Below are 12,238 nucleotides of genomic sequence, written 5' to 3'. Positions count from 1 at the left end.
ATGCGAGGATCATATTGACGGACGAGACCCTCTTGGGTGAGCATGCGAAGAAATGGATTGCGGACAAGAAGAAGGAGATCAACAACCGTCGGGACTACGAGACGGCGAGGGCGGCTGCGGCCCGGATGCAGGCGGAGGAGGCTGCCCGGATGCAGGCGGAGGAGGCAGCCCGGATGCGGGCAGAGCAAGACGCATTCCGCCTGGAGAAGGACGCCTTCCGCTCGGAGCATGCGTCCAACCAGTGATCCGAGGCCATCCGTCATGCTCGGACATTGATTTCATTTTGCCATGTCCTGTTTGTTGAACTATGAATTGATTTGCTTTGTTTCGAACTTTGACATTCGGACAGTTTGTATCGTATGATCGACGTGCACGGATTGTATAGATTTAAGAATCGAAATTCGCGGTATGTGAATGTACGACGTAGCATTTGAGGGATGCCCGATCAATACCCACAGAGGCGCCCGAACGTGTCCGTGGGCGTTTGAGAGACCGAATTTGTCAAATCCGACTGTAGATGCTCTTACAACACTACACGGAACTCTCCCCTCCCTCTCCCACCGCTCCCGCGCGCGGACGGGGGAATCCCTAGCCCACCGGCCCCGTCCTCGCCGGCTTCCGGGGGAGTTCGCGAGACATCTCTGTTGACAGCTTGACGCAGCGTATGTTGCCATCAGGTTCAGGTTGCGCTTTTCGACCCGAACACGAACGCCCTGCGACCTTGACTTGCCCGTGCGTAGATGCCACGGGACGGCCGTGCATGCATACTAGTAGTACTAGTCTTCTCCTTTGGAGGTCAACATCATGGTAGCATCATAATTGTTTATTTAGGGAGTTTGATACATATTTGTAGTATAGGCTAGAATGTTAAAATATTGTTTGAATATTTCAAGCGGTGGTTGCGTGGTATTTTTCGGCAACCAGTGTATCCTCAAATTCTGCCTTACAGTAAAAAATATCAGTTCGATAGCCAAAACTTTGCTTACGACCACTACCTGCTGCTTATATGGATCTTGACGCCAATCCCAATTCTGGCAGCCGCTTCCAATTCAAGTCCTATTGGCTGAAGGTGACATGCTTCAAGGATGTGGTGACTGGCATATGGATATCCTACGCGCAAATTAAAAATCTATTTAAGAGGGTGCCTGCGAAATTGAGGGTTGTGGTTGGACGATTGAAAAGTTGAAGTACCAAATTCATAGGCAAAAAACCAAGATCTAGATATGGATTGCCACTGAGTTAAGTCTTTTGCTTAGATGTTTGCTCTGGAGTGCATGCCTCTTTCAGGACATGAGAGGGCTCTACATAAATTGCTCAAGAAGAAATTGCTAGGTCTAGCATCGCTCGAGATGATCATGGCACACCAACTATCCAGGTTGCTCTCCCTGAAGGAGGGGGTGCAAATACACAGTTCTTTCACCTACATGCCAGTAACATGAAGTGCAAGAATTTCGTCGGCAAGCTCAAGATGGACGGGCGCATTATATGTTGATCATGAGGATATGGCAAGGGTGGTGGATGAATAGTTTCACAACTTGCTTGGAACTAGGGATGGCAATGGGGAAAATCCCCTATGGGGAACCCTAGAACATCCATGTCCCCATCTATTCCCCATCATCCCATCCATATCCTTGTTTACATGACTAGGGATGAAACTTCCCCATACACATGCCCCACTGGGGAACGGGGTCCATTAGGGCCCCAATCCCAATAGAAAATACTCCCATATGTTATACTATAATCAACATGTATACGTTTGAATAAAACATGGGGTTGTCCTTGTCCTGTTGTTGCAGATCTAGGTTGTACTGACTTCTTGGTCATGACGATGGTTGAGGTGAGGACAAGAGGTAGGTTCAAGGTTTTCTTCCACGGGTTCATGGTTTTGCGATTTTGTTTTTGAATATTTTAGGGTTGACCTAAGTGTATATATGGATATATACATGGTATTACTTGTCTTATTTATAAAGCGGGCCCCTGATGAGTATCAGGTCTGGGGAATAAGATATCATCCCCATCCCAAATGTACCGTACGGGGAACATATTAGTTCAGTAAATATCCCATGGGGAAGGTTTTCTCCCATCCCCGCCCCCTAATATATGAAATCCCCAGGGTATGAAGAGTATGGGGACACATTGCCATCCCTACCTGGAACCAGAGTGGATCGCCCCTTCTCTCTTTGACTATCTTCAAATCAATTATCATGATTTGTCGAGCCTTCGATTTAGTGCTTCTTATTATCTTTATAGAAAATTGTTGAACCCCTACGAGTAAGGGTTTATAGCAAGTAGCAATTTTCCCTCAGTGAAAAAGCAATTTATCAATTAGTGGGGTGCTCAAGTTACGAGTCAATTATCAATACTTGCACACAAATAAGAATTTCTTCTTGGTCCCAACTTGTCTAGTGAGGTTATCAATATCACTAGCTTTGATATTTACAAAGATAAGTGAATCATATGTTTGGAATTGATTTATAAAACAAAAATTAAAAACAGCTCAGATTGTAGAGAATAATAGCAAAAGTGATCGAGGTCATGCTTATGAGGAATTGAGACCATGATCCATAACTTCACTAGTGGCATCTCCCAAAGAAAACATAGCATCAGTGTGGTGAACAAATTGCAGTTACTTATCAATTAAATTATAGTTTTTATGATCGACAATATATAATTCATATAGTCGTTACATCCTTAGGGCATCTCCAAAGCTGACATGCAAACGGTTGTGGTATATGTCTGTTTTTATGTCCAGACGTGGTCCGCGAACATGATGCCGGAGGGAATCATCCAAAGCTAAAATTAATCCGGTTGGGAGGAGAGAGTAGAGAGGGACCATGCATATGGTGGGATTTTTGGTGTGATGTCTAGTTGGGAGGAGAGAGAGGAGAGGGGGACCATGCATGTGGAGAGAGAGAAAAGAGAGGAGGTCCACGTGGTTACTTTTGGTTGGTCAAGTGGATATCTAGACTTCGGCAAAGCTCTCCCACATTTGTCTCGGATTTGCCAGAACACGGACGCCCGGGCCACTTCATGGACCGATGGGGGTCCCCATTAGGATGACAAAAAGTTGACACAAATGGTCTGGACACCATAACCCGGACTATACCGCAGCTTTGAGAGTCTTCTTTGCATATGCTCTTATAACCCTATATTGTTGTCCAACTGCATCTACAGCTAATACTTCGCTCGAGACCACTATCCAGCATGCATCTCTAAGTACTCCCTCCGTTTTTATTTACTCCGCATATTAGCTTTGACCAAAGTCAAACCTTTTTAAAGTTTGACCAAGTTTATCGAAAACAATTGAACTTTGAAAATAACAAATATATGGTATGAAAATATATTGAATGCTGATTTTAATGGTATTGATTTGGTATTATGGATGTTAATAATGTTTTGTATAAACTTGGTCAAAGCTCACAAAGTTTGACTCAAGACAAATCTAATATGTGAAGTAAATAAAAACATAGAGAGTATTAAGTAAAAAAGAGTATTGCATAAAAGATTAAACAAAGAGTAATGTAATGTCGACAATGTATTCTCTTTACCTCCAACTCACCACTGAGACAACTAGGCAACTACTCCCTCCGTCCACTATAAGTTTTTCAAGCGACCTTATATTGTGGGACGGAGAGAGTTTTTACCCTTAATGGCAATTACGTAATACTCCCTCCGTAAACTAACATAAGAGCGTTTAGATTACTACTTTAGTGATATAAATGCTCTTATATTAATTTACAGAGGGAGTAGAAGATTTTTCTCTTTTTGTCGTAGAGATAGATTATTGTCAAGGTTAAACCCAACTACCACACACATCTCTCTCCCTCTCTCTTTAAGATCATTCATCTAAAGATGGTCATCACAAATACTAATAGATCGGAGAGCATATACGAAGTTATTTTTCTCAACAACCTGTCAATATGCAAGTCCATTGATATTTTATGATTTAAGAGTTTTAACGATGAGATGTTTTGGTGGGTGGTATTTTTTCGAGGAAAGTATGCATATTGCACGTATGTTAAAAATATCATTATTGTCAAGTAATAGTATCACATACTTCCTTTGTCCCAAAAAGTTTTGTCTTAGATTTTTCTAAATACGGATGTATCTAGAAACATTTTAATATTAGATTCATATGTATCTAGATAAATCTAAAACAAGTTTTTTAGGATGAAGGTAATATATTTTTCTGAAGTAATCAAATCGTATTTACAGGCGAACCAACATGTTGTTGGATGGTTAGAGGGACAGTGGTATCCCCAGTCCACCAGGGTTGAAGTCCTGGTGCTCGCATTATTCCTGGATTTATTTCAGAATTTCCGGTGATAGGTTTTCAGTGGGAGGAGACGTTTCCGTCGATGACGAGGCGCCTACGGTGTATGCGTGTATATATATGAGCGCTTGCGTCTGTACTGATGTTAAAAAAATCATATTTACAGGAATTAACGGCTTAGGCAAAGATATCTTTGGGTACAAAGTGACACAAAAAATCCATCTCAAATTTAACGGGACAAACGTAGGCGACAGTGGTAGTAAGTGACAGCGGTGGACTGAGCAGGCATCGACCTATGGTCCATTGAACTGATCAGTGGTACCCGAGCGGCGCAGGCGTCTGATTCAGCGTCATTCCTTGGTAATGGATGTCCGATGCGTAGTGGTTGGCGTCGCGGTGATGCGCCTCGTCGGCGCGCACGGCGATGACGACGTCTTTGAGCCTGGCGTCGGCGGGGAGGCGCCAGTAGTCGATGGCGATGGCCGGCGCGGGCGTGTTCTCGATCAAGCCGGCCTCGAGGTCCTTGAGGTACTCGGTGTAGGAGTGGACGGCCTCCTCCTCGAGGTAGCCGACGAAGCGGTGCGCGAACTTTGGGGAGATGAGGTACCCGACGAAGTAGGCGTTGAAGAAGACGCCCTGAGTGGCGAGCACGAGCGCGCGCTCCCACCACAGCGGCTGCGTCACCTCCATGAAGGTCATGAGGTGCATGCGCTCGTTCTCGGCCTCCTCCATGAGCGCGCGGATCCAGCCGCCGCTGTGCTCGAAGCGGCGGAGCGAGCGCAGGTGCAGCAGCACGCCGCCCACCATGGGCGGCACCGCGGCCACCGTCTCCAGCAGCAAGGCGTGGCTCGCATGCCGGCGCTGGAAGAAGAGGTCGCTGCCCTTGCGCAGCGTCCGCACGATGAGGTACGCCACCTTGTCCGCCACCGCCCTGGGCTCGTGGTGCTTGGCCACGTCGATGGACGTGTCCGGCCGGTACGTGTCCCACGGCCTGAAGGAGAACCACGGCCACTCCGTGCCGTCGTCCTTGACGAGCTTCCGCGGCTCGATGCCCCAGTAGCTCACCACGGGCTTCTTGTTCTGCTCCGGCGTTGTTGCGCCCTGGGGCTTTTCAGTGGCTTCTTCTTGTTTGGCACGCGGGCCGGCGGCCTCGGTGCTGGCCATCCGCGCGGGGAAGATCCTCGCGGCGGCGGGCATGATGCCCCTCGCGCTCGCGGCGAGCCCGTACGCCGGCTCGGCGGCGGCGAAGAGGCGGGGGCCCAGGTGGCGCAGCAGCGTGGCTCCGGCCATCCGAGAGCTCATGGTGGTGTTGAACGACTAAAAATCTGGTAGAAAAGCTTGAGGTTTTTGTGGTGATCGGATCGAATGGGAAGTCTTGGTGGCTGGGAAGTGATTTCTGTTGGTGTTGATCTTGTGAACCGACTGATGGCAAGGAAGGTCTTGCTGGAGATGGTTTTATAGGGGGGTCGCGTCTCGCGTGTCGGGAACGCCTCGGCCGGCACGGCTCGGTGCTTCCCGGAATGTCACTAGACAGCATGTGCGCACTCCCCCTGGATAGAGAAGAAGAAACAAAAAACATGTGCGCACTCGCCCAGCAGCTAACTGTCATGGATGAACCAATTCTTGTGTGGTTCAGTTCAAAATAAGTTAGTATTATTTTGTGGTTTCATCCTTACTTTATGTTGCTATATATGTACAATAGTACAGTACTAGTATTTTTTGCATGAGGGGCTGCTAACAGAGTACTACTTAATTTGCCCCGCAAAAAGACAGACTGCTGAAATTTAGAAAGGTAAGCATATTTGACCTGAGACAGTTGTACCTACTAGTACTACTACCACACAAATTATATGCAGTAGTGCGGCGGGCTCGGGCGGCGCGCGCTGCTTCCTGGGCAGAGCGGCATCTTCCTGGGCACAGCCGTTGTCTAATCTAAACGGAATCTTTGCTAAAAAAAATCTAAACGGGATCAACTGCTTGCCGTGCAAGTCTCTGTCTGGTTGACTAGTCAAAAGTTCCTAACGGACTGGCCGAGGAGCTCGTGACGGGGAACGTCGTCGCCAGCTTCCGGCTTCCGGGGGAGTTCGCGAGCCATCCATCGGTTGCGCTGTGCGATCCGGACACGAACGCCCTGCGAACTTGACCTGGAGTGCTGCTTGTGGCGTGGATGCCACGCACGGGACGGTCGTGCTCGTGCCACCTGGGTTGGGAAATACTACTGGTCTTCGCCTTTGGGGGTCAGCCGGGGAGGCGACTTGACCATTCTTCGCCGTGGCCGGGATGATGGGGACGACAGATTCCATGGATCCCGTGCACGCACCGACGCACGCGCACGAGAACGGGAGCGTATGACATGGTGGGTGGGCCGTAGGCGTATCAAAATGGAAGACGAGGCCTAAAGGGTCATGTCCAGTTGGAGATGGCTCTTCATGTTTTTTTTTCATGGTAATACGGTCTCATTTATATCATAAGGATCATAGTACAAGCCACGTACAAAACGACCTGACAAAACCAAAAAGACGGCAAAACGCTAACCTTTGCACACAGGAACAACAACCAACAAGTAAAATTACAATCAAGGCCGAAGAAACGTTTGAACTTGACACCAACGCCAATTGCAGGCCTCTGGGACCACCATAGCAGCCACCAAAGAAAACAATGACGAATCACCTTCACACCCGAGCTTGAAGCGGCTCCATCGCTGATATGCAGCTTTCCGGACCTTCAATGTGGTTCACCAAAAGCGAAACCATTACCGTTGAACGAATCAAACCGGGGCAACACCCCGGACACACCATCGAACTTCAGATCTTGCACCCCCACACGACTAAGACGCCGGAGGAGAAAACCATACCTGCCATCCACGAACCACGAACCCGGCACACGATCCACCATCTTCCAGATGCCGCGATGCATACCACAATCTGCATCCGCTCCTGGACTACCTCCCAAGCCCCGCGCCGACGCTGGAGCAAGCGCCGTTGCAACGACGAAGCCCGAGGACACAGGTCCACCACGAGGATGTCGCCCCCGCCACGCCATCCTTGCTTGAACAGACTGATTTTTCAATCCATCCCCAACCACAGGACCAATCGGCTCATCGGAGTGAGATCTAAAGAAACTTTATTCAGCGTCGTCATCGCTGCCGCCGAAGCAAAAACGATGAACAACCTAAAAACCTAAACTACAAGAGACTAAAAAACAATCCACACGCGCGGATCCGGCGACCCCCCTCACCACCGACGACCGAAGTCTCCGGCGGAGGGGAGCAGCCGGAGACCGGCGGCGGAAGCGAGTCTGCCGGCGGCATAAGCTAGATCGCCTTTTCTTTCTTTCAGGAGAAAGAAAAGCGAACCGTGTCGCCTTTCAGGAAACGTATACGGCCCCATTTTTTTCTTCCAGGAAACGACCATGCAATGGCAACATACAGTTTTTATGCACTACCATATTTTTATTAAAGTATAAAAGTACCAGAAGGGCTACATTCTCTTAAAAAAAGTTTCAGGGAGTTCTGGAAGTGCTGTTGTTCCTGAGGAAATTTCTGAATTCCAAGCAGCTCAGATAAGGCTCCCGGGGTAAAAGAGCTATATTATCAGGCAGAGTTTTTCTCAACTGGAGAGCTTTAGGCATAGTTCGTCAAGCACGTACCTCTGATCCCATCAAAAAATTCAGTCTGAAAGAATGTTCATAACCATCCTCGCTGGGGCCTCTTTGATTCAAAAGAAAAATTCCCGCGAATCAAAGAGGCCCTTAACCTTAACTGTGAATTCGCATTCAGAGCCAGAAAGTTAGACCACATTTCCAAGCCCCCGAACTGTCATTACGATGATTTTGACACCGTTGCACTGCAGGTTACAACAGATGGGAGTTACTCCATGCCGACTGTAGCTACCCACGATTCATCCACCTGCTCATGGGCGGCTGCATATCGAAGCACAGCACAGGATAAGTTACACTAGGTTACATCACACGAGGGAATCGGCTTATTTGATATACATCGCCGAAACCCATCTACAATTTACAAGAACCTCTCCAAGAGTTTGAAGTCCAGCACAAGCTCCTTCAGCCCAACCATTTTGCTGTACTGCAAGGTGATCCAGCCAACGAAAGATATATATGCAACAAGAAGGCACGCCCGCTTGAAACGGTAAGCAAACACCCTGATGCTTTGGTTGCTCACAGCCCGCCTGGCGGCAGCAAGGAACGCTCCTCGCAGGATTCTTACTGCTATGGTGATGAGTATAGAGCTCAGCACGCCTGCCACGACCCCTGCTGCTGCATATCCAAGCATCCACCATGAACTGAAATCTTTTGACTTGCAGAACTTTGAAAACCTGTCAGATTTTAGTCTCAAGTTAAACAGAAGGAAATGTTGATATATTTAAGATAAATGACCATTATAAGAAGTGAAGGGGAAAAAGTGACCATTTTACCAACCAAAGGTTCTTAAGTTCCTAGTGTTTACAGCTTGAAATTAAGTGGTGACGCAACAATACAACCCAAGTATAAGAAACAAAGCCAATTGATAAGCATAAAGCACTAGAGCTAGTCAGATTACGAGGGCAAATAAGAGCAATGCGTATTTTTGGCTATCGACTTCTGATGAAGGATATGTGGATTAACATGATGTTATCACATTATGAGAAGTTAAGGCGATGCCCATGCAGCAGGTAGAAAAATAGAGGGCATATATACTCACAGTACAAAAATCCTTTTCAGCATTTCAATTATTGAAGGATCCTCAGCAGTGCAATTGAATAGCTTGTCTGAATAAATGTCAGCTTTGGTACTCCCCAGTGTGTATCTGCATTTGTATGATTCATTGACCTACAAGAAAAGAAGAAAATAAAATGATGACCTCTTGATAACTAAACATGATATACGCAAAAGACATGCAAACAACTGAAGGTTCAAAAAATCACTGGAGAGAACATTATGTATTTCACCTTGAATTTTGCTGTTGTTGACCATACAGCACCAAAATCAGGCCGGCAATTGTGAGGAAGAGCCTCTTTTGGAGCTTCTGCCATTGCATAAGATGTTTGACCAGAAAAATATTCTGTGTATTCAACCTACAGTATCCATCCACAACACAAGTGAGAAAAAACAACTAACTAAACACATATAGTAATCCTCGTGAACTAATAGTAAACTGGAAGACTGCGGGCAGGCTGTGCAGTGTGCAGTGCACGCCCGCAAGCTGATGTTCGAAAAATATGACGTGTCTTTCTTTACAGGACTTTATGAACCTAGAAACTACAGCTAGAATTGTCCATCATTTATTGCCTTATTTGGGAGTTGAGAGCACATAGAAAGGATCAACGATCTGTATGTATCATTATCAGTAAAAGCATTAGACAGCCCAAATCTAGAGGAGCTATATGTGAGCATACCTAATCTATACTATTAAATGGGAGTCTGCCGTCGTAATGGTTACTCCTCCTTCCCTCCCCTTGCACCGCACGAAAAATAAAAAGAAGGAAAGAACGGAAAAAAACCGGGAAAAGGGTAACAACCGCCAGTCCGTCGCCACACACCCACAAATCCCACGCGGGCACGCCCCATCTCCCCCACCCTCCTCGCCCCCACTTCCATCTCTCCACTGAGAAAAATCGCCTCCACGCCCCACCCCCACGGCCCACATTCTCTGCCACGACGAGCCGTCCACTGCTCGTCTCCGTCACTGCCTCGTGTCTCCCCTTGCTGTCACGGTTGGGGACTTGGGGTCACCGGTGTGGGAGGAGCTGCCCCCATCAGAGAACGCGACAGTGAACCCGCCAACAGAGACGCTGTTCCCGGTGGTGCCGTGCGTGACGGCACTGACCCGAACGCAGGCATTGTGTGCGAGCGTCCAAGCCACGGCACGGCGTCCCAGCATCAGCGTGACCAGCAGCATGCCCTCTACATGGGTCCCACACGGGAGATAGGAGAGGTGGCAGTACCGTTGAGCTCGCAACCGTCGTGCATGTTGAGGCGAAGGCGAGACTGGCGTAGGCTGCGGCACACATGGTGATGCCATCGCAGATCCACAAGATCGGACGAATGCACTCATAAGGGAAAACTCAAAACGGTGCCCGGGCTCATCTGTTCCCTCTCAGCAAAAAATTCAAAAAAAATACTAGAAAAATTCAAAAAATTCCAATTTTTTTTGTGGTGGTAGATAATTTGACGCGTGAGGTGCGCCCCAAAATTCAACTCATTTGGACATCTGAGCAGCTCTCGGCAAAAAAGACAAATCGGGTCAAAACAGTGCGTGAATAGTATACATTTTTACAGACCCTGATTTTGTCTTTTTTGCCGAGAGCTGCTCAGATGCTCAAATGAGTTGAATTTTGGGGCGCACCTCACGCGTCAAATTATCTACCACCACAAAAAAAATTGGAATTTTTTGAATTTTTCTAGTATTTTTTTTGAATTTTTTTCTAAGCGTGGGTGCAGATGAGCCCGGGTGCAGATTAGCCGCACTCACTCATAAGGCTCTTTTGTCATCCCGTCTTCTCTTCAAGGACCCCACTTGCTCAATAAGGTGCTGATTGCTCGTCTGAGTAACTCTAGGTGTTTGCTCATTTGCTTCTGTTACCTATGGTAGGTTCTGCCCGTCAATTTTTCTACCGTGCTGAGAAGTACATTTTGTGATGTTCTGGCTTACAACAAAGAGTATCAGCCTCCTGAGTCTCTTAGACACTCAAGTAAGCCTCCAAAACCCGCATTTGTTGCTATTTTGAGTTAGCTTTGAGCAGTATTTTGCAGTCAATACAAGTACTTGTCCGACCTATCAGGCGATCCTTTGATTTGTTGAGCTAACACCTGCTGTTTTCTTTCTTTATTAGCTACCTAAAACGATGGTCTGCTGCTGACAGGTCATTTTCTTACGAGGTTTGTGGGAATTGAACATGTTCATGATCTTCTGTATTTGATACGATAAATTTGGAAGGTGTTAAGCTACTTCAGCAAGTGAAACTAACTTGGAAAAGAAATGAGAGACTGTGCATTTTAGTATCATGATCTTCTTATGTAATTTTGTTTGCACACACATGGCCTTTCTCCTCCTAAACTCTAGATACCTATATCCCCACCCATTAATTAACTAAACACATACAGTAATCCTTGTGAATACTAATGTAAACCGAAAGACGTGCACGACCGCAAGCTGATGTTCAAAATGTAAATATGTCGTGTCCTTTTTTACAGGTTCTTTATCAACAAACTAGAAACTACAGCTAGAATTGTTCATCATTTATTGCCTTATATGGGAGTTGATAGCACGTACAAAGCATGAAAGGTCTGTATATATCATTATCAGTTAAAAGCATTAGACAGCCCAAATCTAGAGGAGCTGATTGCGAGAATAGCTAAAAAGTAGTTAATACAAGATGTATAAAATGTCGCTGTGCTGGTACAAGAAGATAAAGCGAGTGAAACAACCAACCAGCAGCTTTAACAACATTTTGAGCTGCTCCACTAGAGAAACAAACACCAAGTAGAATCACAATATAAATTCTCACCTCAAAAACTGAAGCCCAGTAATAGTCATCATGGCAGCGGAATCTTCGATTACTCGAGGGGTAAAATACATGCTTAGCTTTATAGTTCAACAGTCCAAGCTCGCAAACCTTAGATGACCGAATGTCCAGGCCTACAATGCGCCAACAACCACATCAGGCTAAAGATCAACGCAGCTCCGTCCAAACCGAAAGGGAAAACTAATCACATCCTAAGCTTGCTAACTGAGCCAACACACACCCAAGTGATAGCGCATCGCAATCCACACAGTGACACACCAAATGGGGAATACGTAAGCAGCTCTTAGACTTCGTGGAGCAGATGGTAAAGTGCATAAATGGAATAGGAATATACATCACAAAATTTGCAGTAAGCTCTCCACGCTAAACACCAAAGCAGCTAATTTGCGTGCTAACTTCAGCACCCGGTTAGATTCCTAAGCTCTGGAAACAGCATGGGAGT

General features: G+C 46.7%; 2 protein-coding genes across 2 annotated transcripts in view; both read right to left on the bottom strand.

Annotated features, from left to right (window-relative positions):
* Positions 1–4,478: 4,478 nt before the first annotated feature.
* Positions 4,479–5,686, bottom strand: LOC119365494 (ubiquinol oxidase 1b, mitochondrial-like). Its single transcript, XM_037631137.1, has one exon. The coding sequence runs from the start codon at positions 5,573–5,575 to the stop codon at positions 4,586–4,588; it is 990 nt and encodes a 329-aa protein (XP_037487034.1). The 5' UTR covers positions 5,576–5,686; the 3' UTR covers positions 4,479–4,585.
* A 2,375-nt stretch (positions 5,687–8,061) lies between these two features.
* Positions 8,062–12,238, bottom strand: part of LOC119365493 — a 4,844-nt gene continuing 667 nt past the window's right edge. Inside the window, exons 2-5 of the mRNA XM_037631136.1 lie at positions 11,779–11,911; positions 9,220–9,345; positions 8,973–9,100; positions 8,062–8,607 (exon numbers count right to left, since the gene is read on the bottom strand). Of these exons, the coding sequence (XP_037487033.1) occupies positions 8,292–8,607; positions 8,973–9,100; positions 9,220–9,345; positions 11,779–11,911 (703 nt within the window). The 3' untranslated portion in view covers positions 8,062–8,291. The remainder of the gene's footprint in view (positions 8,608–8,972; positions 9,101–9,219; positions 9,346–11,778; positions 11,912–12,238) is intronic.

This window comes from Triticum dicoccoides, chromosome 2B (assembly GCF_002162155.2).
Source record: "Triticum dicoccoides isolate Atlit2015 ecotype Zavitan chromosome 2B, WEW_v2.0, whole genome shotgun sequence".
In the NCBI taxonomy this organism is placed as follows: domain Eukaryota; kingdom Viridiplantae; phylum Streptophyta; class Magnoliopsida; order Poales; family Poaceae; genus Triticum; species Triticum dicoccoides.
Note: the sequence above shows the minus strand (reverse complement) of the source record. Positions and strands in the feature narration are given on the sequence as shown.

What these genes read in the sequence shown, in the direction of transcription:
- LOC119365494 (XM_037631137.1), bottom strand. Translation starts at nt 5,575, where the DNA reads ATGAGCTCTCGGATGGCCGGAGCCACGCTGCTGCGCCACCTGGGCCCC.